The sequence below is a fragment of the Acinonyx jubatus genome, chromosome C1 (assembly GCF_027475565.1).
Source record: "Acinonyx jubatus isolate Ajub_Pintada_27869175 chromosome C1, VMU_Ajub_asm_v1.0, whole genome shotgun sequence".
Taxonomy (NCBI): Eukaryota; Metazoa; Chordata; class Mammalia; order Carnivora; family Felidae; genus Acinonyx; species Acinonyx jubatus.
Genome location: NC_069381.1, coordinates 100,957,277 through 100,984,411, shown reverse-complemented (window position 1 = coordinate 100,984,411; position 27,135 = coordinate 100,957,277). Strand labels below are relative to the sequence as shown.

The following is a 27,135-nucleotide window of genomic DNA, read 5'->3' as shown; positions in this document are numbered from 1 at the left end:
GACTTATATGTTCACTTATTTTGGATATATATACCAAGAAGGGGAGGCAGAATTTAAGACATCAGAAAGAAGGAGCTTTCTGATCTTGGGATCCACCCACACTGAAGACTGTTCTATTATTGAAGTAGTGAGCCGTTAATTTTATTTTACTTAACAAGTGCATGGTGTTTATGTACCAGATACTGTTCTAAGTGCTTTACAGTTATTAAAAAACCCTATGAGGTAAGCACTATTACTAAATTCATTGTTAAAATGAGTTTAGTAACTTGCTCAAGGTCACCTATCGAGTAAATGGGGAGCCAGAATTGAAATCCATGTGGTTTGGTTCTAGGGTCTGTACTCTTAATAGCAAGAACAATAAGAACTTCAAGCATTTATTAAATTCTTAACTACTACTCAGGCACTGTGCTTAACTGCTTAGATTCAAGTAGAGACTGGTGATCATCTTTTAAGGATATTTCAGAAAGAACTATCTCATTGGTTAGAAATTGCCTTTAGGGTGTCTTAAATCCCAAGATTTATTTTATTCCAAGGGTGCTATCTGGCCTGAGGCTTTTAAGATGATCAGAATTTGTATCAAGAAGGAAACTGTGAGTGTGAATGATAAGTATTATAGGAATTCAGTTAATAAGACTTGTCAGAACATGGTAATTAGTTATATATAATTTAAGAGCATTAACTAAAAGTGACTTTTGAGATTATGAGTGGAAACCTTGGAAAAATTGAAGAATTAAAGTTCCATGGGAAAATGATCCCACTTTTCAAATGTTCAGTTTCAAGTACTGCAGAGTAGATTAGAGTAAGTAGATGACTTTTAGTGAACTGAGCATATGCAGGTGGAACTGTTTATGGGGGCACATGAAGGTAGTTGTTTAAAATCAGATGAAGAATGACAACAGTAACACATGTACATGAGAGAAAAGAGCAGTGCAGCTCAAACTTAAACTTTAAGCTGTCTGTGATTGATGGGGAGGAAGGAGAAGAGGAGTCAGCAATCTAGACTAAGGATTTACCAAGCTCTGAGATGGAGTCCTAGAAACCAAATGTAAAAGGATTAAAATGATAGAAGGTCTGGTCAGAGACACTTCTACAGGAAAGAGAATTTCTTTATGATGAAATTTCAGACTGAACTTGACAAGGGGAAAGAAAGTCATTGTTCTTAGAGCATAGTTTCTGGACGATAATTGGAATGCAAATTTTGTTACTAAGGGACAAGTAAGTAGATGGAAGAGAAAGGGAAAATATCTGTGAAATTAGGCCACAGTTAAAGAAGTTTGGTTGTGACCGAAGAAGAATTTGGAAAGGGAAATGGGGCTTAGTGAAAAATGTAGGTTAAGAGAGATTTGTATGTGTTTTAAGGTAAAGAAATAGACTGATTGATATCTAGCCCTCTAGAACATTTTAAATAAGAAATTAAGTCTTTATTAACAGTATGTCTAGTTTCACATAAAAATAAGATGTAGTTCTATATATGGACTTTAGGAGAGTAAGTCATTTGTATATCATATTATCTCACCTAGAGTAAAAACCTCAAGCCTTCTTCATGGTGGTCTGCAGGCCCCTCAAGATCTGCCTCCCAGTTAACGGCTCTCATCTATTTTCTGCTACTCTTTTTCTTAATCCCTTTGGTAGAGCCACAGAGGTCTCCTTGCTGTTCCTCAAACATGCCGTGACTGTTTCCTATTTTAGGTCCATTGCATTTGCTGTTCCCTCTGCCTTGAACACACTTCCCTAAGTTACCTGCATGGCTAGTCCCTCACTGCATCAAGGTCTTGACTCAAATGTGCCCTCTAAGTGAGGCCTTCCCCAATTTTCCTATTTAAAACCAAAATACTTCATTTTATCTACCCCCTACCATTCCCAATTCCATCCCTTCCCACCCCCCTTTCCAATTTTATTATTTTTTTCATAGCACTTAACTTGACTGAACAAATTATGTATTTGTCTTTGTCTTCCCTTTCGAGAATTTAAACTCCACAAGTTCAAGGACTTCCCTAGCATTAAGACAATGTCTGGCATATAATAAGCACTTATAAATGTTTGTTGGATGAATGAATGAGTGCAGTATTCTTTGCAGAAACTGATGTGAAAATATTTTTCTTCGTCATCATTAACATCGTTACTAATAAGCATGTTGGATGCCATATATAGAATTGGGTTTCATACATTTTCTTACCCAGGAGTTGGCAGATTTTCTATAAAGCACCAGATAGTAAATATTTTTGTGAGCTAAATGGTCTCATCACAGGTGCTTAGCCCAGTTATTGTAATGCAGAAGTAGCCATAGACAATCCATAAATGAATGAGCGTGGCTGTGTTCTAATACGACTTAATTTATGGACACTGAAATTTGAATTCTTGTAATTTTCAAATGTCACAAAATATTAATCTTGTTTTTGACATTTTTCTAGCTATTTAAAAATGTAAAAACTATTTTCAGCTCATAGGCCATACAAAAACAGACAGTGGGCCATAGTAGGCCTGCAAGCTGTATTTGCCAGCCTCTGCTTTCACCGGTTTCTTAGACATATCTTAGTTGAAACTTATTTTTCTGTACTTGCTAGGGAGCAAACAATGCAGATTAAACCCTAGTCTCACATAATTCGGGAATACTCTTGGTTGGCTCCAGAAATGTTCATATTGTTTCATTTTTGTTTTCCTGGGAGCCTTATGTTTTCTTTATATGTTTATGATAGTAATATTTAAATGAATTTTCATTCTCTGAGCAGATGCCACATGATAGTGCTGGGGAGGCGGTGGTGGTGCAATAGTCCAGGAACAAAGATGGGCAAAGCCCACCCAGGTTTAACAGTTTTCCATTATTTACGAGGTAAATAATTCCCATATGAGTAAATCAAGAGTTGTCAGCCAGGCATAACGCCCATAGGACTACCATTATGAATGAGAATTGTGTTCCAGTTTTGAACATCATCCATAATAGGCTTCTTAAATAAGTTACAAATGCTTTTAATAATATAGCTGAGGGTTAATTTTAGCTATGCTACATTTGCAGTTTTTGTTCTTCCACTTAAAAAAAATCAGAAAATAACGTATTCTATTATCAAATCAAGCTGTGATTTGCATAAAGCACCATATTTTCCTCAATAAATACAAAGGGAAAAAAATGGTTTCCATTTGCAAAACTTTTTAACATAACCCATAACCTTAACATTAGGCTTTCACATACTTGATTTTGTAAGTTTCTTACACCAGTCCCGCAATGTGGGTACCCTTTTCAACTATTTAAAATGTGAGAGAACTAATAGTGAAGTTTAGCAACGTGTCCAAGGTCGCCACATCAGGACTCACTCTAAACAGGTCTTCTGACCATATAAAGTGCAGACTCTTTTACAGAAACTTCAGCCAGTCTTTGGTTTTAGTGCTGTGCCCTCCCCTTACTACCTCTCCATCTCCTAGCTTCACCCACTCATGATGATGCTCAAAACTCTAGCTGCTTCTGGCTCTGCCCTGCTTACTGTACACAGATCTGGGAAGAGGAGAGGAGGCTGTCACTAGTTACATGACTACCACTGGAGCTACCCACCAGCTCTGTTTCCTCCTCCAGGTGTGTTAGCTACTGCATACTTCTTCTGGGCAGGTTCTGTCTCAGTTCCTTAACATCTGGTCCTCCTCCTTTTCTTAATAACTGGGACCTCTGAAGACCTCACCTTGCCAACTACTGGCTAATGAGACATGTTGGGTATGATTGAACAAAGGCAGGAAGGAGGAAAACACAACCCCAGTGCTTCACGTCTGGGCGATAGGGAGAATCAGGACCCAGAATCTGCACATTGTGAGCTGTGTTGGGAGCTGGTTTTTCCTTAGAGTTTGGTTTAAATGTGTCATCTTTAAGGTAATGATGGAGCAGCCTTGTAGACTTCGTTTTCTATCCTCCAGAAAGTAAAATAATGTAGAAATAGGTTTATTCAAATATCTGGGGCAATGGCCAAATGGTAAAATTTACAGTTAGAATCAAGTCTTTGTGTTACCTTTAAACGCTTCTTAAAAGCCTGTGTGGCTCAGACCATGTTGGGGAAAGCCTTTTTTAATGCTGTTTAGAGAATGTAGTATTGTCATAAATACTACACACAATTTGGGATGGTTGTATATATCTTATGATTCAGTGGGTGGCATATAAAAAGCTCCCTCAACACACCATGTGGAGAATGTTACAGAATGTTATTCTTAAGTTGTTGTGCTTTCTTCACTTTGGTGTTTGTATGGTACCTTAGATATTTTTTATGTCATTTTAATTATATTTTGTGATTTTTTAAAAATTTGGTTAAAAAAGCTGCCTCCTGTTTATCTCTTAACAGATTTAAGTTAAACAAAGAAAAAAGCCCCTTTGAGCTTTTTCCTGTACCTCTTTTTTCTTTCCTATTCCTGTACCTCTTTTTTCTTTCTCCATCACAGGGAAATGTAACTCCAGAACATAACCCAGAAATCTAGGTATAGGCCAGTCGATGTCTCAGTGGAAACACGAAAAGAAGAACTTACTATTTCTCAGTGCCTAATTGAGAGAAATCACATGGTATTTTATATATTTTGAACTGGAGAGGGTAAGAAAGTCAGTCCATGCATTATCATGTGAATCTTACCTTAATCCTATCAGATGGCTTAGTCAGGGTGAGAAAGCTAATGAATTTGAACAGGCAAGAATCAACAGCGGTGCACAAAAAAGTGCTGTTATGCCAATACCAGCCTGTACCTATGTGAAAAAAGCTGTGGCTCATTTTGCCTTTGATAAGGGTTATGCTGACTGGCCATGGCAGACCATGCTGGGTAACCCACCTGGTATTCTGTCACCTACCAAGACTCAAAAGGACGTGAGAGTGTGTGGTTAAGTTCTCTAAGCACTTCTGAAGTAGGGCAGTTTTATAGGTTGTACCTTTAGATCTCTCAATTCATAATCTAGTGTTTCTTGAATGGACTGCACTATCTTGTTAAGCTTTTGGATTTACAAGAATTCAAGTGTTTTCAGGGACTCTTTTCTTTTCCATGCAGATGTCTGGAGGGCTTCTTGGGAGAATATTGTCAACATCGAGACCCCTGTGAGAAGAACCGCTGCCAGAATGGGGGGACGTGTGTGGCCCAGGCCATGTTGGGGAAAGCCACATGCCGATGTGCTCTGGGGTTCACAGGTGATGACTGTCAGTACTCAACTGCTCACCCCTGCTTTGTGTCTCACCCCTGCCTGAATGGAGGCACCTGCCATGTGCGTAGCCGGGACGACTATGAGTGTACCTGCCAAGTTGGTTTTACAGGTAACGATGTGACCCAGGGCCACGTTTTCCTAATCTCAGCAGATACCTTTCTTTATCATCTTTTAGATCTTGACATGTTGCTCTTAAGGATCCTCTAACTCTGGTGCCTGTTTAACATTATGGTAAGGAACTTGAGTGTTCCAGACAACTATCTTTAACTTCCTTTTGAGAGTTCTAAGAGGGGAGAAAGAAAGTGTCAAATACTCAGAAGTATTTGACTGCCTAAAGTGTATATATGTCAAGATGGGGGATCAGAACCGTACTTCACTGTCACTAGAAGAAAAGCCATCTGCACTGTTGATTACTTGCTTCTTGAAATCTCTACCTAGATATTCAGGGCACTGGCTTTTCTGGTTTTCTGTGCTCCATTCCGTTATGATTCTGCATTGCCTTGTCCTCATCCATTAAATTTTTGTGTTCCTTGGAACTCTGTGGTGAGGCCTCTTTTGAGCCATATCTCAGCTCCCCCCCCCCCCCCCCCCCCCCCGGAACCTTCCTGTCTCCGGTGGCCTCAGCTGTCATTGTCTTCATCAGTTGCTGGTGACTCTTACAGTCATCCTTTTCACTCCACCCCCTCCCTGACATTCAGGCTCATACTTCTGGCTATCTGTTGCATATTATACTTGGAAATTTGACAGGTACCTCATACTCAACATGTTGATATAAATGGGTCATAGTCAGATGAGGGACATGTAAAAAAATATTCCAAACTAGACTCCCCCTTTCTCTTATAACACTTAGACTCAGGCACCTGACCCAGTCCTTGAATCACCTCTCACCTGACTACTCCTCTCCATTCCTTCTGCTCTGTAGTTGAGGTCTACCCTGCCCATGTTGGTGATAGGTTAGCTCTCCACCTGGGCTCCTGCAGTCATTTCCTAACTGGTTTCCTTGCCTTTAGTTTCTCCCCATCTTGTTCACCTGTCACATTGCCACATCTTTGACCATAAATGCAAATCTTGTCACAAACTCACCTGCTTACAGTGCCTAATGACTTTTTATCATCTGCAGAATAAACTGAAAACTCTTTTATATGGCTTCCTTAGCCCATCATAGTCTAGACCTTACATCTTTTTTTTTTTTTAAGTTTATTTATTTTGAGAGAGAGAAAGAGCACGAGAGCAGGTAAGGGGCAGAGAGAGAGGGAGAGAGAGAATTCCAGGCAGGCTCCTTGCTGTCAGCACAGAGCCAGTGCAGGGCTCAAACTCATGAACTGTTGAGATCATGACCTGAGCCGAAATCAAGAGTTGGATGCTTACCCAACTGAGCCACCCAGGAGCCCCAGCCTTACGTCTTTTTATAGCTTCACTTCCCACAAGCATCTAGCTCTAGTCACACCAACAACATTCTCATTTCCTGAAAATGTCGTACTTACTGTTGCTTCTATGCTGTTGCACACCCCTTTGCCAGGAATGCCCTTTTCTGCAGTTGGTGATTGCCCAATGTTGTTTAAAATTCTGTCTTAGTGACTTTTTCCTATTCCTTTAGGCAGTTAGTCTCTATGTTCCATTATTTGATGTGTCACATTTTATTGTAATAATTTTTTTACATGTTTCTTATCTGCCTAGATCATGAGTTCTCCACAGGTGGGTCTGAGCTTTATTCAAAATGAACTGTGGATATTAATTAAGTTAGATGAGGAAAGTGGAAGCATTCACCAGTTTGTCCCCCCCCCGACACCAGCAATTATGTAAATCTTATAAGCAAAAGTTAAAAACATACTCAGTAAACTAGATTGGGTAGGTTAGTTTGGAATACTTTTTCTACTGATTTGTTATTAAAAGGTGTTGGTAAGGGTAGAGGATAGTTAGGATGATCTGTTATCTTCATCATGACCATGACAGCATCGATGCTATGATTCATTGAAGAGATTTGGTGGTTAAGAGAAAATTTTTTTCCTGATTGTCAATTTGAAATTGTTTTGCTCTGCAAGCAAAGGGAAGGCATACCTGTTTCAAACATTTTAATCCTCACTAGTGGTAATGGCAGTAATGTCTTCTTAATAATTAAGATGTTAACTCTGAAATGATCCCCAAATTAAAGCTTCTTCTTTTGCCATTAAAAGGATCCTTTCTTGGTGTTCTGCAGGGCTCTGATCATTTTTACACATCTGCCACTTTTGTCTGTCTTCAGGAATCACCACAGGTTAAGTTACCCTTTTCGTTTTGTGGTAGCCCTATACCCCACCTAATCAGACCTTCTTAGCTTATCTGCACTCATAGTTGAAAAAACAGAGATAGGAACTTAGTGCCTGTAGGTATCATATATGGGAAGCCAGGTTCAAGGACCTTTCTGTTTTAGTTGTAGGCAAATATTCTCATACACACAGTTGCTAGAAGGAACCATTTTTATCTCTTCTCCACTGTAGATGTTTCTCTCAGAGGAATGAAGAAAAAATAGGAAGAGAAATTTCAGTTCCTCCTTTTTCTCTCTGCTTAGCACCCTGAGATACATGTGCTATGCCCAAAATTATACTGCACCTCTCCTGTTTGATTTGACATTCCTTGACAGACAGCGAGCACTTCTCTGTGCTTGTGTGTCACCTCCCTCTTCTTTTAGAAAAGCTGTCACGGCTCTTGTTTGTTTTAGTTTTTTGTTTTTTGGTTTATTTTAAATTAAAAAAAACATTTTGTTTTTATGAGAGAGCACACGAGCACTAGAAGTCTATATGAATACCAAATTTACTAATAGCATGGGAATATTTTTTTTTCTCTGTCTTTCTACCTCAGAGAATTTGCTTTGCTTTCTTGGAGTCATGCCTTAGGATCCAGCATATCAGTCTTCTGACCTCCTCTCATATTTTCCTATTTGAGAGTCCACAAGACTTACCTTTCTAGACCTTTATTCTCACGATAACTTACAGCTTTTTTCATATATAAGTAGCTAGAGATTTTTCATCCTCTTCAAACACATCAAGCAAAAATGTAGCAAGACCACAATTAAAATATTTCCCAGAATATGTATGTGGGTTTTATTTAAAGGAAATAGAAGTAGCACTGACTTGGTTCTGTCATATAAGAGATCTGTTTAGTAACTATGTATTATGGAAAAGATCAATGCATTTTATTCACTCAAAGGACACGATTTGAGAGCCTCCTGTGGGGATCCAGCCCCTGCCCGTGTGGTAGGTGATATAGTAAAAGGAAACAGCAAATTTGGGGTGTGTGTATACATGTGCAGATCCGTGTGAGAGAGAGAGAGAGCAATTTAGGGAGCTGAGAAGGGCAATAAGGTAACTTATGAGTAGAGTTGTCAGGTGGGAGTTTACTAGGTGAACAAAAAGGAAGATGGCATTCCAAACAGAGGAGCAGCCTATGCAAAGGCAAGGTGTGAGACAGTAGATAGATCCAGACCCTTCTTTGCCACCAAAGGGACTGATGGGCTCCTATGAGGATGGGCTTCATAGGACTAGCCTACAGTCCCCTCCATGTGCTCCACTGAGGCTTTGTGTCTTGGTTGAGGGCCCGAGGGAGTGCCTGTGTCACATGATCTTGAGGAAGCTCTGATTTGGGCTTCCTGTGAATTTCAAAGAGCTTAGGACATTCTGTACACAATAAATGATGTTGGATGGGTGGGGGATGTGGGATGTTGAGGATGAGACTGGCTCCCACTTCAGTGGGCAGCACTGAGTCTGTTCTGTTTCCTTAGGTAAGCTGTGCCAATGGACCGATGCCTGCCTATCTCATCCCTGTGCAAATGGAAGTACATGCACCACTGTAGCCAACCAGTTCTCCTGCAGATGCCTCGCAGGCTTCACAGGACAGAAGTGTGAGACTGACGTCAATGAGTGTGACATCCCAGGACAGTGTCAGCATGGTGGCACCTGCCTCAATCTGCTGGGTTCCTATCAGTGCCAATGCCCCCAGGGCTTCACAGGCCAGCACTGTGACAGCCCCTATGTGCCCTGTGCACCCTCCCCCTGTGTCAATGGAGGCACCTGCCGGCAGACTGGTGACTTCACATTTGAATGCAACTGCCTTCCAGGTAAGGAGAGCCTCCAGTGTCCTGGGATTGGGGGATACACCTCCAGCACAGAAGGAGGGTGGTGGGTGTGGCTCAGTTGCTCCTTTAGGAAATACCCTTCTCAGCAGGGAAAAGGGGAAATAAGAATTTTGTGTGGAGTGGGTTGCTGGTGAGGGAAGAGTTTTATGGGCCAATGTGGTCCATAAACTGAGTAGGGGGTAATTTAACATGTCAGAGTTTATGATGATGAGTGGCTAGGAAATTGTTTATTGTCCTTTTCAGAGGAACAGTAAGAAATAAAAGAAACAGTTCTGAGAAAGAAATAGATAGGCCTGTGGAATGGAAGGGAACAAATGAGAATTAGATGTTGAAAAATATGTCTGATTAATAAAGTACTGTAAACTGAATTGACAGTAATAGTAGGTGAGCAACTTTCCTATATGCTTTCACTTCTGAAGGAATAATAGATTATTTTCCTACCTACCTAGATGCACCTGCCTGTCCTTTTGTAATGTTCCCTGGGCTCCTGGCCCTCTCCATATGCTCTCTGTGACTTGGGGTAACCTTGCCCTGACTTGAAGCTAGAGAATTTTGGAACTGGGGTTGTGCTCTCTTACTCAATGGGCACTTTTTGATGAATGCTGATGAATAAGGTATGGCACAACCATACATAACTCCAAGATAGAAGCCAAAAAAGGAGCAATGTATGGAAGGAAGCTTGGAGCCCAGCGTTCCATAGAGATGGAGAAGGGAGCAAGCCTGGCCAATTCACTAACCCCTTATAAAATGATGAGGAGGCTGAAAACAGAATTTTGATTGGGAACAGAACACAAGCAGCTGGAGCAGATGAGCAACAAAGCTCTGTTGCAACTAAGCAACAAAGATTCTGTTTTTATACAAATATCCTTAGTACAAAAACAAAAGAAGGAAAACTGTAGGGGGGAGTAATGTGCTAAGTAAGCAGAATTGCCTCAAAAAGAAGTTGTTCTAGCCACTCTTTCAGAATGGGAATCTTAGAATCTGGTGTTGTGGATATGGTTCACATATAATGGGATTGTGTGTTTTATCTTTTGGGGATTAAAGGTCATATGTTGGTCCTTGGTACAAAGCCAAATGGCAATTTATTAATTTCATTCAGTAAAAATCTATTAACTGCCCCTGTTTTCTAGGCACTTGTACTGTGTGCTTGGGATAGGGCGATATAAGACACTGTCACATAATAAAAAACTTTATACCATTTAACTGTAAGCCACAAGAACAAGTTTTTAAATGTATTGCTTTCAGTTTCACTTTCAATGAAGAATAGATAAAGCAGTCATTCTAGACACTAAATAAATTTAATTGATAGAGTATTACTGTCGTCCATATTGTCTTGTAGAAGAAATAACTGAAAGATATCTTTCTCCACTCCCATATTTGTTGGCTCTATTTTAAGGGTTAAAGAAGGAAACAGAAATGTAAACAATTTAACTTTATACATATTTTAATAAATAGTCCAAATGGTTAATAATTGAGGTGAGCACAATTTATTGTTGAAGGCTAAATGTGTTTTTTCAGTTTCAAGAAAATTACTTTTAATAGTTGCCCAGAACAAAAAGGTTGATTTGGCAGCGGAATACTGACGGGAAGTTAGAGAAGTCAATAAAGGAAGTTTTTAGCTAGGAGAGAGTGATTATTCAGTCCCATAGTCTCTGCATTGTTATCCATTAGCCATGATAAGAACCTTAGGGAATTCTGAGAGTGTGTCCAGGAAAGGATCTGTCAAACGAGAATAGTATCTCCTCCTTGAGAAAGGAAATAACCAGGGATTCCACAGCTGAGAGGCTGCCAGGGCTCGTGGGATGGAGTAAGGAGATCTTGGCTATCTTTTATGCTCTGCTTGTAATTTAAAGCAAGACATTTGTTTACTCACTGATGAAGTGTGTGTGTGTGTGTGTGTGTGTGTGTGTGTGTGTGTGGGTTGGGTTTTGGGATAAGGATGCAGGGGCGGGGAGAAGAGTTGGCAAAGAGAAAACTAACATTTATTCAATGCCTTTTATGAGTCAGGCACTGTGCCAGGTACTTCTGCATCCATTAGCTCAATTACACAAAAACCTTGGGGTAGGTATTATTTTCTAGTTTTCCCGGGTGAAATAGCTCAAGTTTGGAGATGTTAAGTCATTTACCCAAAGTTGCACAGCTGACATGTGGTCGGGCTGAGTCTTAAAACCCAGACAGGTTATTTCCAAAGCCTGTGCATTTTACTGAATCACAGTGCACTGCTTGTCTGTCCCTGAAGGTGCTTTGAAAATGTGTGAAACTTTTTGTTAAATGCTTTTGAGATGTTTGGGTTAAAAAAAAAAAGTAGAAAGTACTTCGAATTATGATCAAATACTTTTTGTTACATTCCAGTCTATGTATGGCACCATGCAGACATTTAAAATAGTTAAGTAGGCTAGTTCTTGCCTTTCAGGGTCCCATGATCCAAAACAGATGACATTAGCTTAGACAATGGATAAAAAGAAATTTAAAAAGAATTCAAAACAATAGATGATGCAGTAACACTGTGAATAAATATGTATTTACACAATTTGTAAGATTTTATGCTCACTGTTTTTATGTCCCAGGTAGAGTTTGGAGAGTATTAACCTTATTTCCATACAGAGAAATAGTGTCTGGAGATTATTTTTTCTTAGCAAGTCCTTTCCATAATGCAATATCATTCTCTTTGCCCCACCTTCCGTTATGCTCCACACTATTTGAGAGACTAAAATGTTACTTACTTAAAATAATAATCACTCTCTCGGGGCGCCTGGGTGGCTCAGTCAGTTAAGTGTCCAACTTTAGCTCAGGTCAGATCTCATGGTTTGTGAGTTCGAGCCCCACGTCGGGCTCTGTGCTGACAGCTCAGAGCCTGGAGCCTGCTTTGGATTCTGTCTGTGTGTCTGTCTGTGTGTCTGTCTGTCTACCTCTACCCTGCTCATGCTCTGTCTCTGTCAAAAATAAACATTAAAAAATAATAAAAAAATAATAATCACTCAATGTAAATAACACCCTTATTTGAGGAGAATCATTATTTCAAATGAGAAATATTGAATTGAATGGAATTGAATTGAATTGAATTGAAAATATTCCTTCTTCAAAGGAGAAATCAAGTCAGCAGGAGGGGAAAAGGTTTGGTAAGGTATTCTGCAGCTCCTGTGTGCGCTTCCTGCCACATTTCAAGTCTTTGCACTTTTAATTGAGGCCTACCCTGATCACCCTATTTCAGATTGTAACCAACCCCTATCCCCTTAATTATTGGCCCTGGTCTACTTTTTCTTTTCTTTTTCTGTAACACTTATCATCTGCTTAGTATATAATTTGTGCTATATAATTTACCTCATTATGTCTATTGTTTATTGTCTGTCTTCTCTAAATTCTGCTGCTTCTTTCTCTCTTCAGAGTAAAAGCTAGGATCTTTGTTTTTGTTCAGTGATGTACCCCAAGCACCCCAAAACAGTGCCAGGTTCATAATAGGCATTCAAATATTTATTGACCAACTGAGTTTTAGTATAATATCATAGTATTTTGTTGTTGTTGTTTCAAGTTTTTATTTAAATTCTACTTAGTTAACATATAGGGTAATTGGTTTCAGGAGTAGAATTCAGTGATTCATCACTTGCGTATGACACCCGGTGCTCATCACAACAAGTGCCCCTCTTAATACCCGTCACCTGTTTAGCCCATCCCCTGCCTACCTTCTTCCATCGAAGGAAACAATCAACAAAAATATAGTATTGAGAATGTAATTTTGATCTCCTCATTTTCTTCCTGGAATCATACTCTCCTTTTGTTCTTGTGTGATATGATACTGGATAAGAAGGATTTTAGAGTACTTTTCAACTCTGAAAGTCAGTGAACCAAGTTGGTGATTATATTCAAATGGTCAAGTTACAGTTCTTTTCCTGCAAAGGACACTATGATTTCTGTGAGTTGATTTTTAAATTTTTATTATTGAAGTATAGTTGACATACAATGTTGTATTAGTTTCAGGTGTACAACATAGTGATTTGACAATTTTGTGCATTACACACTACTCACCGTGGTAAATGTAGTCACCATCTGTTGCCATACAACATTATGACAGTATCACAGGCTACATTCCCTGTGCTGTACTTTTCACCTCCATGACCTTATTTATTTTATTACTGGAAGTTTGTATGTCTTCATCCCTTTCACCTATTTTGCCCACCCCAACCCCACTTTCTTTCTGGCAATTACCAGTTTGTTCTCTGTATTTAAGAGTCTGTTTGTTTTGTTTTTTAGGTCCCACATATAAATGAAATGATATGGTTTTGATGTTTCTCTGTCTGACTTATTTCACTTAGCGTATACTACCCTCTAGGTCCATCCACGTTGTCACAAATAGCAAGATTTAATTCCTTTTTATGGTTGAGGAATATGAGTTTAGTATTTTAGTATCATTGTAAGACTCAGAGGGAATTAAAACTGCAAAAACAACTCCTCTTATGTGACAGAGGAAGAAGTGTTTCTCCACAGAGGAAAGAAAAAAGGAATATATTCAAGAGGGAACTAATAGAATCAAACCAAGGAACCATGTTTTCGTCTTCTTGGATGATCAGCTGTTAATAATCCAAATCCTTCATGGGCTACCATTAAGTAAGCCCTGAGGAGGGGCACTTACCCAGAATAATTTTAACATAACAACAAAATAGAAAATAAATTATTGAATCATTGATTCCCAATACTTTTGGGTTAGGACCAGTTAGTGGGGAGAGAATGAGTTAGGCTGTTTTGGGAAGCAGCACAAGTAATCAGAGAACAGTGGGTTGTTTGAATTTATTGGCCATGCCTTGTGAATTTACAGTTGGACTGGCCGGTCCCCAATGTACTTTCCCTTTTTCTTTCTCTCCCACACCTCTCTATTCCTCTATGATTTTTAAAAAATTTCATAAAAAGCTGTCTGATCTGTCTACTCCAAACAATGGAGGTTTATTCCTTATAAACTACCTCTGGACTGCACAGGGTGATCATATGTGATAGCCCTGTATCATTAAAATAAAGCTTAAACACATTTTGTGGTTTTTGTGTCTTCTTCGTTCTTGCTGAGCTTTAAAACTGTTAGAATTAATTCCCTCTTGCATTCTCATACGCCAGGGGCATGTGACTTTCTCTTGGGTATTATACTAATCATACTTTGGCAGGTTTCTCTGGAGCAGATGCAGAAATGATCATACCACTTTCCAGGGTGCATTATTTCAGTTCCAGTTTTAGTTGATGTTCCTGGAAGTCTTTCCTATTCTCCTGTGCTCAGTAGTTTGGACCATACTATCTCCTCAGCTTTCTATCACTTTCTTCCCCCTGTCCACCTCACCTTTTATGTAGAACACCTTTTTATATAGAACTCATGATGTGTCAAAGGCACCTATTTCACTGAAATTCTTTCTTTGCTCCCAGTCCCCACAGGGATTAAAGACCTCCCTAAGGTCTTTTGGCAATCCATATACCTCTGGCACAGCACTTACCAAACTGATTATTTGTTCATCTTTCCCAGTAGACACTCTCATTTTAACTCTTCCTGCCAGTACCCAACTTACTTGTGCCTGGCACAAAATTGAGACCCAATGAATAGTTTTCAAATGACTGAATTGAATGTGATAGAAGAGAGAATTCTTGTATTCCAGAATTAAAAAAATTAAACATATATACTGAATTTATTTCTCTTGAATTACCTTATTAATTTCTCTGACTTTTTTGGTGATCAAGTTTGAAGAGTGGAGATCATTAGGGAGATATCGAGGGAGGCGTGTTGGACCAGCAGCCTGGGAGGGTGGTGGGGCTGGGGGATCCATGGGCTGGTCATGAGAATCAGCAAGCTCATCTCGGCCCATTCAGAGAACGGAAGATGTGTGCCAAGAAAACCCATTGGACAGAGATGGGACCAGTTTGCTTTTGTGACAGATTTCTTCTTGGGAGGTTGGGGTGGGGGGGGGAGGTAGCCCTATAGAATTTGCCTTTGTCCAGGTTTAGATATTCCTGGTTTTTTTCCTCACTCTTTCATCCCTATGGACTAAAGCTGTTCCTGCGGACTTTTAGCCTGGTCTGTGAGAATGCTGATTGCGTCCTCTTCTCTTCTTTGTGCTCTCTTCTTTGTGCCTCTCCACAAGCCTTTCCACCATCACACATCCCGGGCTCTGAAAATGGAAAGATATGGATGCTTTCTTGAGAGATGCTGTTCTCTGTGTGGGATGACAAGTTCAGAAGATTCTTTCCTGCTCCCCACCCTTACTGTCATCATTTATCAGTTACGTGGGCCATGGTTTTATAACAGCACAGTCTTAAAATGTTCCTTCTAAGTTTAATTTGTCTTCTTTTGGCCTTTTAAGGATGTGAATTGGCTTTAAGCAGTAGACTCCTTTTAGTACGGTCATGTGAGCCTCTTTGTAAGTCTGTTACACCCATCCCACCCACAGGTCTGGAGACTTGTCTGTTTCCCTTTCCTTTAAAACTTTAAAATATATTTTTAAGAAGTGATTGCACTGTAACTTATTCATATAAGCCTTTCCACTGCCTCCCCTTCTTGGGTAGACTTTCTTACAAGAATTTGCTAGCTGTTTCCAAAAAGAGGTCTGTATCTCTATTTTTAAAGCATAAATCCTGTCTTAACTCTGAAGGAGAACTAATTTGGCTTGAGTTTTCTCAGACATGGGAACTTTTAACCTTAGGTCAGTTTTTCACATTTTTGTAAGGGAACTCTGGGGTCCCTAGACAGCATACTGATTGAAACTGGTTCAGTACTGACTCCTACCTATTAGGCATGTAAACTTGGATAAGTCAGCCATGTGGCCCTCAACTTCTTCATCTGTAACATAAGAGGATTAGAGTAGGTAAGTTCTAAGGGCTGCTTTGATTCTATACATGCATAGTAGTATTAATGTGTGTAGATTACTTATTATGCATCAAGCACTGTTTTAAGTGCTTTCCACCTAATAGCTTTATTGAGATATAATTTGTATACAATATAATTTACTCTCTAAAAGTATACAATTGAGTGGTTTTCAGTGTATTCACAGATGTGTAACCATCACCACAAGTTTAGAGCATCTTTATCACCCCAAAAGAAACCCTGTACCATTAGCACTCATATTGCACTGGCTCCTGATTCTCCCCCAGCACTGGGCAAGTACTAATCTACTTTGTCTCTATCGATTGGTCTGTTCTAGACATTTCATGTGTGATGATTGCATGGTTGGCTTCTTTCACCTAATGTTTTCATGATGTTTTCAGAGTTCACTCATGTTACAGGAGGTATCAGTACTTCATTCCATTCATGGCTGAAAAATTTTCCATTGTACATACAGATTTACCACATTGTTTCCCACTTTTTAAAAATTGAAGTATAATTAACATACAGTGTTGTATTAGTTCAGGTGTAAAGCATTGATTCAACAATTCTACACATTATTCAGTGCTCACCACATTTTATTTATCCATTCATCGGTTAATTGACATTTGGGTGACTTCTGCTTTTTTGACTATTATGAATAAGGCCACTGTGAACATTGTTGTACAAGCTTTTGTGTGGACATGTTTTTATTTCTCTTGGGTCTATACTTGCTGGGTGATACGGTAACTCTGTTTAACCTTTTCAGAAACTGCCAGACTATTCCAAAGTGGCTGCACTATTTTCCATCCCAACCAGCAGTATATGAGGTTGTTATTGTCTGTCAATAACACTTATTATTGTCTTATTGTCTGTCTTTTTTATTACAGCCATCCTAGTTGGTGTGAAATGATATCTCGTTGTTTTGATTGGCATTTCTGTGATGGCTGATGATGTTGAGCATCTTTTTATGTGCTCATTGGCCATTTGTGTATCATATTTGGAGAAATGTCTATTTAGCTCCTTTACCCATTCTATAATGGGCTATTTGCCTTTTTATTATTATTATATTATTATATTGTATTTATTATTATTATTTTATTATTTTTTTTATTATATTTTTTATTATTATATTACTTATATTGTATTTTTATTATTGCTGTAAGAGTTCTTTATATATCCTGGATACAAGTGTCTTATTAGATACATGATTCACAAATATTCTTTCTCATTCTGTGGTCTGTCTTTTCACTTTCTTGATGGTTTCTGTTGAAGCCCAAATGTTTTTAAAGTTTGGCGAACTCCAAACTTTTTATGTTTTCTTTTGTTGCTTGTGCTTTTAGTCATATTTAAGAAAGCTTTGCCTAGCCTGAGTTATAGAGATTCACTCCTGTGTTTTCTTTTGAGAGTCTTAACAGCTTTAACCCTTAAGAGTTTGAGTTGGTGTGGGAAAGGGGTCCAATTTATTCTTTTGTCTGTAGATATTCAGTTGTCCCTGCACATTTACTGAATTAAGGGCAATATATATCTAACTCGTTTACTCTTTATAGTAACCCTTTGAGGTAGGTCCTGTTAATTCCCCCAGGGAGGAAAGAAAGGTCACGTATCTTACCCATGTTCACTCACCTATTGCATGGGCAAACTAGGCAGTTTGGCCTCAGAGGCCATGCTCTAATTACAAATTGACTCTCACTAACCTGCCTTCTTACCTACTTACCTTTGACAGGGAAGAATAACCTTGAAAATAGTCATAAAAAGAAAACATTTTATTTCTTATATGTTGTGGTTTACTGAAATGCTTCTGCTTTCTTAACCTGTCTGTGGTTGGTGAATTCAGTTAGTTGTAGCACTGGCTAATACAAATTCAGGGTCACAGTTTCAATTCCTAATAGTTTGACGACAAGGGCTTTATCACCTCTCTGACACTGTAGTCAACCGTAATAGTCTTAGTCACCAGACAGATCAACTTAGAGGGAGGATAGCCATTACTAGTTCTAGAATACCACTGGACCACACAGGTTCTAGCAGTGGTGGGCTACTTCCCTCTCACACTCTAAAACTGTATTTTTAAGTTTTCTAAAGAATGTTTCCATTAAGAGCACGAGAGTAGGAGCAAAGACCTCAGGTCTTGTTCAGACACTGCTACTTGGTGGCTCTGCAGATTTGCCCTCACTTTATCTTAATTAGGGGTGGGCCTAAACCAGCATTGTCCGACCTAGTTCATTTGTAGGACTTTCATATGATTAAACAGATGTGAGTAATATGATAAATTTTTAAAAGTTGGAGTCTATAAAAATTTTCATAGTCTTTCTCAAGCTTGCTTAGTGATTCATCTGCTTGAATGGACTGAGTACCAAATGCCTGTAGAAATAGAATTTTCTTTAGTCAAGCTTTCAATTATCCCCATCTTCTATGAAGTAATTTCCTTTGGTCTCTCGGTAAATTTTTTTTTTTTTTTTTTTGCCATTTGGTTTATACCCATTTACATGACTGTCACTTTATTCAGAGAAATCAGCATGTTGCAGTGTAACAGAACAAATGTCGAATATCACAGTAGCTTGTGGTAGGGATGCATAAAGCAAGATGTGATTGATGTCTGTCCCACTCACCAGGCTGTAAATAACCCAGAAGCAGGGACACTCTGTCTCTTTTTACTCACAGCTATATCCCCAGTGCCTAGTTTAAGACCCAATAAGTGTTTTGAGTGGGGAAGAGGAACCTTAAGGGACATTTTGAAGAGGCAAATAGTTAGTCATACTATATTTCAAACAGGAGACTGTTCAGTTGAACATTCAGTTTTAAAGCTGGTAGTCTTCTATTTTAATAGCTAAGGGATTTGGCAGCAAGGAGAAAGAAAAGAAAAAGCTCAATATATAAACTACAGAGAAACACACTGTGGGCAGTTAGGATGAAGCTTGGTGTGCTGGTTTCACTTTTCATAAAAGAGAAAAATCAAGAGAAAGGAAATAATGCTATAAATGTGCAGAGCAGGAGGAAGAATTTGAAAGGCTGGTAAGTTTAATTAGTAATAATGCCATCCCATTTTCGGACAGCTTTTTACATATATAATGTACTCGTGATACGACATTCATAACAACCTAGGAAGACAGGTTGCTGAAGTGGAATCAGCCTCATTTTACAGATGAGGAAGCAGATTCAGAGTTTGTAATTTTCCGTGTTCAAAAGCTTGGAGGTAGTGAGATTGGAACTTGACCCATATCTTTAGACTGTGAGCTTAGTATTTTCTTATGTTCCTCACCCCAACCTAGTTTTCCTAAGCAAACACCCCAAGAAAAAAGTAACTGAATTTAAATTTAATTAGGTGATCTTTTATCTGTTCTCCCTATTAATCCGGCATGGAGCAGGGGAAAATCTACTCCCCTACCCCCCTTTTTTTTAAGAACCAGTGAATAGTTGTCCAAGTAGACATTTATCTTCAGTGGGATTTTATTTCATAAAAATACTTTGAAGTACTTGTGAGGTAACTGTGAAGGCATGTCATGTCGTTGGCATAATGAGTCACTTTAACTGTCTAGCTATTCTTGAGGTAAGAGAAGACAGAAGATTGGGGGATTTTTTGTTTGGTGAGTCTGTATGGTGAACAGATACATAGTTGGCCAGCTGCTGGCTGCTGAACTGAAATAATGAAGTAGGTCTGTTCTGATGACCGTGTTCTGTGGAAGAGCTGATCACTTCTGCCTGAGAATTCATTATTTTTTCTTGTTCTTCTGTAACCAGGTTTTGAAGGGATCACCTGTGAGCGGAATATTGATGACTGCCCTAACCACAAGTGTCAGAATGGAGGAGTTTGTGTGGATGGGGTTAATACTTACAACTGCCGCTGCCCCCCTCAGTGGACAGGTATGCACGCTGTGGTGACTCAGTCAGAAGGAGAGGTGGGTTGGTGACCAGAGGCAGGCTGCTAGTGAAGTGAGCATCTTTTACAAGGCTCTCTGTGCTACATCATTGGGTATAGTGCTAACCCCATATGTTCTCTTATTATGTTCATTTAAAGAAAAATCTTTTTACAGGTATTTATTGGGCAGCTGCTCTGAACTCAGCACCATGCTGAGGTGTTCTGGCAGGTATGAGGGAAGAGCATGACTGACAGACTCTGAGGTCTGGGAAAAGCAGCACATTGCCTGGAACATAGTAGATACTTAATAAATATTTGAGAGGAAGAGAACATAATTAACTATGAAAATATAAATGTTCTTACCACACTTACAAACAAATGGTTACTATCTGAAGTAATGGATGTGTTAACTCACACATATATCAAATCATCACATTGTATACTCTAAACTTCTACGATGTTATATGTCAACTATATCTCAGTAAAGCTGGGATAAAATCTACAACTTGTTAAGTTTTGGTGTAGTATCAAAGAATAATCATAATTGTATGAAAAAGCTATTGAAATACTCTTCCTTCTTCCAACTAAAAAGTGAAAATAAGTTATACACACTACAAGAGTTCAGAGCTTATTCATGGACAGAAATCTGTTTCATCTTATTGTCATGTCCTGTAATTATTCAAAGGATAATTGCAGGGCAGGTACTGTTGATGACATTATTATTTAAAAAAAAAATTTTTATTTTTAAGCTTATTTATTTTTGACACAGAGAGAGAGTGCAAGCGTGAGCAGGGGAGGGGCAGAGAGAGGGGGAGACACAGAATCCGAAGCAGGCTCCAGGCTCTGAGCTGTCAGCACAGAGCTCGCCGCGGGGCTCGAACTCACGAGCTGTGAGTTCATGACCTGAGCCAAAGTCGGACATTTAACCAACTGAGCCACCAGGCTTGATGACATTATTTTTATGACACCCGTCTACATTTCTAATTTTTTTCCTTTTTTGTATCCCCTTTTGCACATACAATAGATTTTTTGGCCTCTGACATTAGAAGAGTAGTCTTGCTTAATTTTACAGCCGCTTGGAAGTGTCTGATGTTGTCTCAGGCAGATTTTCCACTTATTTTTGAAAGTTAAGTGATTTTATACAGACATTTGGTTCTAATTTCTGTTTACATCTGTTTATCTAACTGAAAGTGGAAACAATTAAGAGCTGATTAAGTGACTAAGAACTGAGCCCTTTTGAGAGAACTTGATGATTTAATGTGGAAACCCAAGAATAAGCTAATGTCATAAGGAAGAAACTCCAGCACCAGGGAGGGATTTTGCCCAGCAAAGAAGTCTTAATGTTGGATTGCCGCCATTACTACCTGGTATTCTTTAGTCTCCAAATTGCTTTCCCTTATCTGTAGCAGCTAATTATTTAGAGTACTCTTTAGAGCTGTACACTATGAATAGAAAAAGATTGAAAGGGTTTAAAACTTTAATAACATGATTTCCTGGAAGGGCACACATTTTTGCTTTTAATCCCCAGATTGTTCTTTTTAATACTTTTCTACTGGGTTTCCCTAGTGTTGGACTTCCTCTAGAATTTCTTCTTGGTGTCTTGATCCTAGGACCTCACTCCCAACCCTCTGCTCTTTCTGTCATATTCTCTCTCCTCTTTAGCTTTTGCCATTTCTCTGGTAGGTGTTTTCAGAGGCCATTTTTTTCAATTCAAAAAAATTACTGTGAAGTAATGATAATAATAACTGGAAAGATTAAAATTTTTCTCTTTTTAATGATCCTTACAGTGATATTGGACAGGATGAGATGCTTGTTGGGAATTTGACCCCATTCTAATAATCTCCTTGCCCTGTGGGAGAGTGTCTCTTTGTTGTATTTGGTACTAAGGCTTCTGATGCCAATAAAGATTAAATGCTATCGTGATTTCATTGCTGATTTTTCTTTGATACTACACTCAGTTTTCTGCTTTGATATTAACTAGGAAGGTGCAATCTTGGGGAAAGCTCTGCCAGTGAAATGATATTTTAATACAATTTCATACCCCAGGATTTTTAAGAAGTACCTCTTTATATGAACATCCTTATAGGATGTTTCTTTCTCCGTGTGCATGCATTTTTTTAGAAAGGTTGGCAGAAATGCTGGATAAGTTCACTGTGGCAATATTTATTTCTTTTGATGTGCTGTCATTTAAAGTGACTCTCAGTCTTCGGTTTCCCACCACGGATTTCCTTCCTCTTTTTTCACTCATGCCAATTCTTTGATTTCTAGTAGCAGCCTTTTTTTTTTTTTTTTTTAATTTTTTTTAACACTTATTTATTTTTGAGAGACAGTGTGAGCAGGAGAGGGGCAGAGAGAGAGAGAGAGACAGAGAGAGAGAGAGAATCTGAAGCAGGTTCCGGGCTCTGAGCTGTCAGCACAGAGTCTGACGCAGGGCTAGAACTCATGAACCGCCAGATCATGACCTGAGCTGAAGTCGGACACTTAACCGACTGAGCCACCCAGGTGCCCCCAGTGGCAGCCTTGTTGTTTGCTATCCCCATGACTGACAGGGTCAAGTCCAAGGTCCTTCCTCTGTTATATGAATTCCTTCCTGGCCCCAGCCCTGTTTGCTTCTCCATTCTTCTCATGCATCCAACAGCGCTTCATACTCCAGCAATAAGAACTGCTTCCAGTTCTCCCACATCTAACCACATCCTATGTCTTCACTCACACAGTTCTTTTTCTACAGCTTTCCCTTCTCCGCTCCTTTCCCTGTAGTCCTCACCAGTTTTGCCTGCCTGGTTTAGGTCAGGTGACTGCCTCCTTCAGGGAATTTTCCATGACCTCCCTCCAGGTTGAGCTAGGTATTCTCTGGGTTCTCTTACTACCCCATACATTCATCGGTGACAGTGCTCACCACATTCGTATTGGCTTTATTAAATGGTTGAGGTGAGGAAGACACTGAGTTATGGGGTGACTGAACTGTTGTTGAGGACACCACTTACTAGAACTCTTTACAGACCTTTGTTCTCAGTAGCATACAGCTGAGCTGTTCACCATCCCAGCCCTCGCCTCATTCTGAGAAGAATAAAAAGAAAATTGGGCATCACAGTGTTCCTATTTCTATCGATATCAGAACTATAAATTCAGATTAATATTTTCTGTTTCATACAAATTAAAGAAATGAATGGGACTGGGCTGGGAGTTAACTAATGTTTGTTAGTAACCAGATACTGTGCTAATTACAGTGTTTTATTTTGTGTGATTTTTGTGATAACTGTATTAGGGGTAGTGTTTATTAAATATGATGATGGATATTTAGAAGGGTTAAACAGTTTACTCAAGGCACATAGTGGTTGGGTTAGGGTTTGAATCTAGACTTGTTGAACTCCAAGTCTGTGCTCAAATCTGTGGTCTTTTTTCTATACAAATTGACTCTATGGGTTGTTTTTTAAAATTTTTTAAAGATTTTGAGCCTTTTTATTTTATGTATTTACAAAAATTTAATGTTTTGGGGCGCCTGGGTGGCGCAGTCGGTTAAGCATCCGACTTCAGCCAGGTCATGATCTCGCGGTCCGGGAGTTCGAGCCCCGTGTCGGGCTCTGGGCTGACGGCTCAGAGCCTGGAGCCTGTTTCCGATTCTGTGTCTCCCTCTCTCTCTGCCCCTCCCCCGTTCATGCTCTGTCTCTCTCTGTCCCAAAAATAAATAAACGTTGAAAAAAAAATTTTTTTTAAAAAATTTAATGTTTTTATTTAGTTTTGAGAGAGAGACAGACAAACAGAGCGTGAGCAGGGGAGGGGCAGAGAGAGAGGGAGACACAGAATCCAAAGCAGGCTCCAGGCTCTGAGCTGTCAGCACAGAGCCCAACGTGGGGCTCAAACTCATGAACTGTGAGATCATGACCTGAGCCTGAAGTCAAACACTCAACTGACTGAGCCACCCAGGTGCTCCTGAGTCTGTTTAATAGACTAGGTTCAATTTACAGTTCTATTATTTTAGAAAATGGTGATTTATTCTTTGATTGTTTTCCATTTTAGAAATTTTTCTGGTTATTTTCAAATTAGAAGTCAATATTGAGTTAATATTTTATTCAGTCTGGTGATTTTTTTTTTTTTTTTTTTACTGTATCCAAGAGCCTTATTGCAGCTTTGTTCAGAACTCCTCCTATAATTTGTAGCTGTAGTGTTGAAGTATGAACTGTTATTTGATCTGGCTTTTGACGCAATAGTAAAGAAGGGTTGGAGTTATCTACTAGGAGAGGAAATGAAGTTCTAAGTATCTGAAAAAGAATGGATGGGATTAGGGGCGCCTGGGTGGCTCAGTTGCTTATGCATCTGACTCTTGATTTTGGCCCAGGATGAGGTCAGGATCTCATGATTTGTGGGTTCGAGTCCCGTATCACACTCTGTGCTGACAGTGCAGAGCCTGCTTTGAAATTCTTCCCTGTCCTGCATGGCACTGTCTCTCAAAATAAATAAATAAATAAACTTGAAAAAGAATGGATGGGATTACATAGCTGAAGAAATTAGTTATCACTTTGAAATAAAGGAGATTTGTAAATTTGCCATGTTTTTTTAATTATGTTTTTTATTTTAATTCCAGTGCTGTTAACATACAGCATATTAGTTTAAAAAATTTTTTTAAATGTTTATTTATTTTTGAAATAGAGAGAGACAGAGCATGAGCGGGGGAGGGGCAGAGAGAGAGGGAGACACAGAATCCTAAGAAGGCTCCAGGCTCCGAGCTGTCAGCACAGAGCCTGATGCGGGGCTCCAACTCATGAACTGTGAGATCACGACCTGAGCCTAAGTCGGATGCTTAACTGACTGAGCCACCCAGGTGCCCAGCATTATATTAGTTTTTAATGACAGGAGCCTGATAGGTACTGTGTTGTTTTATAACTGCACAGATGCAGAAGGTTTGGTCTTTTGTAGCAAGTTCTGGGCTTCAAGATGACCAGAAATGTTTTCCAAGTCTTTTCATGGTTTGATTTGGGATAAATGAGTCAGCTTCCTTTTCTTCAGAAGGCTTTATTTGCTATCCATGGAGCTAATATCTCTTAGTTTCTTTATTGGGGTATTGGGAGAATAAATGGCTCAATGAAAAGCTTTTTGAGCCTTTCATTTATCATGTAAATTAAATTTCATTTAAATGTAATGGTAAATTACAATTACAACTGTGAATTGTACTTTTCATGTAAAAAACATTGTAGATCCATGCTGTTTGATACGGTAATCATTAGCCATATTTTGCTGTTGAGTATCTGAAGTGTGACAGGTTGAATTGAGATGTGCTACAGCTGTAAAATACCTGATTTTGAATTTTTTAAATAGTTTACTTATTTTAGGGAGAGAGACAGAGACAGAGTGTGGGTGGGAGGAGGGGCAGAGAGCTAGGGAGACAGAATCTGAAGCAGGCTCCAGGCTCTCGGCTGTCAGCACGGAGCCCGACGTGGGGCTTGAACTCATGAACCATGAGATCATGACCTGAACCGAAGTCGGATGGTTAACTGACTGAGCCACCCAGGTGCCCCTAAATACCTGATTTTGAAAACTTAGCATGCAAGATAAATGTAAAATGTCTTGCTAATAATGTTTTAAATATTGGTTAGATACCAAAATGATAGTGTTTGGGATATATTGAACTAGATAAAATAAGATACGAAAGTTGGTTTCATTGGTTTCTTTTTCCTTTTTTTAAGTGCTAGCAGGAAATTTTAAATTATATCTGTGTGTTTCATGATACTCCTGTCGGACAGCACTACGTCAGGTGGGAGGGTGTTCTGTAGGCATTACCATTGCTGCTACTGTGCTGGAGCATCATCTCTGATCTGGGGGAGTAGAAAGATAGACTTGCAACTGTCTGCACGGGGGGGTTGGGTTGGCCTCATCAGAAGAAAGCATGTCGGCCTTGTTCTGGTGTGATTTCCACATCAGTTTGGGACAGAACTGTGTTCTGATCTAGTCTTTTCACCTGACATGGCCATCTAGAATAGTATCAGTTTGTACCTTCAAAAGCTACCACTCTTCTGGATGAACTAAAGCCCAGGTGAAAGAAAGAAATTGGTGTTGGGGGTTGGGCAAATGGTTTCCTTTTTTATAAGGATTTTATTGTAGAGAGAAGTCTGAGTAGTTGGATATTCCTTTAGGAAATGGAAATAAACCTAAGGATTTGATGAAGCCTGAGCACAAATGTCTTTACTATTACTGTATTTGGCCCCAAGATATCTTATGAGAGAAGTTCTGCTCTGGCAGATATCCACTTAAGAGAAAACAAAGTTATAAAAGTCCCCCAAATTAATTAAAGCAGTGTAGATTAATGTTTTGTCTACATGGATAGCTATTTGGATTTTCTTTTTAAAGGTTCATTTCCTTCAGAATTAAAGTTGCCTCTAGACTCAACTCACAAATTCCTCTCTGGCAACTCTTGGTTTGGGTTCACTCCTAGGGCAGATGTGATTTATTTTCCTGTGCTTGTTATTAACCCAGAAATGTAATTTCAGCTTGGGCTTGGAATAGTGCTCTGGGACGCTAAGCAGAAGTGAACAATGGAAGTTAGGTGGACATGAGTCAAATAAAACCAACCACATTTTCTCTCCACTCTCCTTTTAGAACATGATGAGCCCGAAGAGTTGGTTACAATTCCCTTTATTGTTAGTTGCTCCAATTTCAGTAAAAACTTTTGGCATGAATCAGCAAGTACATATTGCCAAAGGTGGTGCGTGAGCTCCTGTGTCTGGGAATGGAGTCTTTTTGTGGCAGTATTTTGATTTTGAATTAGATGTCTCATTTCAGTCTCACCTCTGGTTGGTGACAAGCTGCTCCCTAGGATGAGACTTTTGTCACAACCACTTCTCTGTTTGTTAAATACTGTAGGATTGGAGGGTTTTGGTTGAGAGTGGAAACTATTCGTATCTGGGACTACACAAGTGTTCTCATTTGTATTTTGCATGAGGGAACGGGAACATAAATCTCCCATTTCAGTTTCTCTGCTGTGAACTTGATTGTGAGGACTTGATGAAAGCCTGTTTTCTGGAATTCTCCTTCCCCACCCAATTTCAGTTTTCTGTCAGCTGGGCAGACCGTCAGGGTGCTGACCTGAATCACCCTCATCCCAAAGGTCTCAGAGTTGATGAGTGGTCATGTTGGTGTGAACAGGGGTGAGTGGTTAGGATAGCCCCCCACAAAATGCAGGAGGCGAGAATGAG

The 27,135-nt window shown here is 39.3% G+C and overlaps 1 protein-coding gene across 2 annotated transcripts in view; it reads left to right on the top strand.

Moving 5' to 3' along the window:
* The window catches only part of NOTCH2 (notch receptor 2), a 163,215-nt gene that overhangs the window by 63,463 nt on the left and 72,617 nt on the right, over positions 1 to 27,135 (top strand). For both annotated transcript variants that reach the window (XM_027058256.2, XM_027058257.2), the window contains exons 3-5: positions 5,005 to 5,264; positions 8,913 to 9,248; positions 19,831 to 19,953. In XM_027058256.2, the coding sequence (XP_026914057.1) occupies positions 5,005 to 5,264; positions 8,913 to 9,248; positions 19,831 to 19,953 (719 nt within the window). The remainder of the gene's footprint in view (positions 1 to 5,004; positions 5,265 to 8,912; positions 9,249 to 19,830; positions 19,954 to 27,135) is intronic.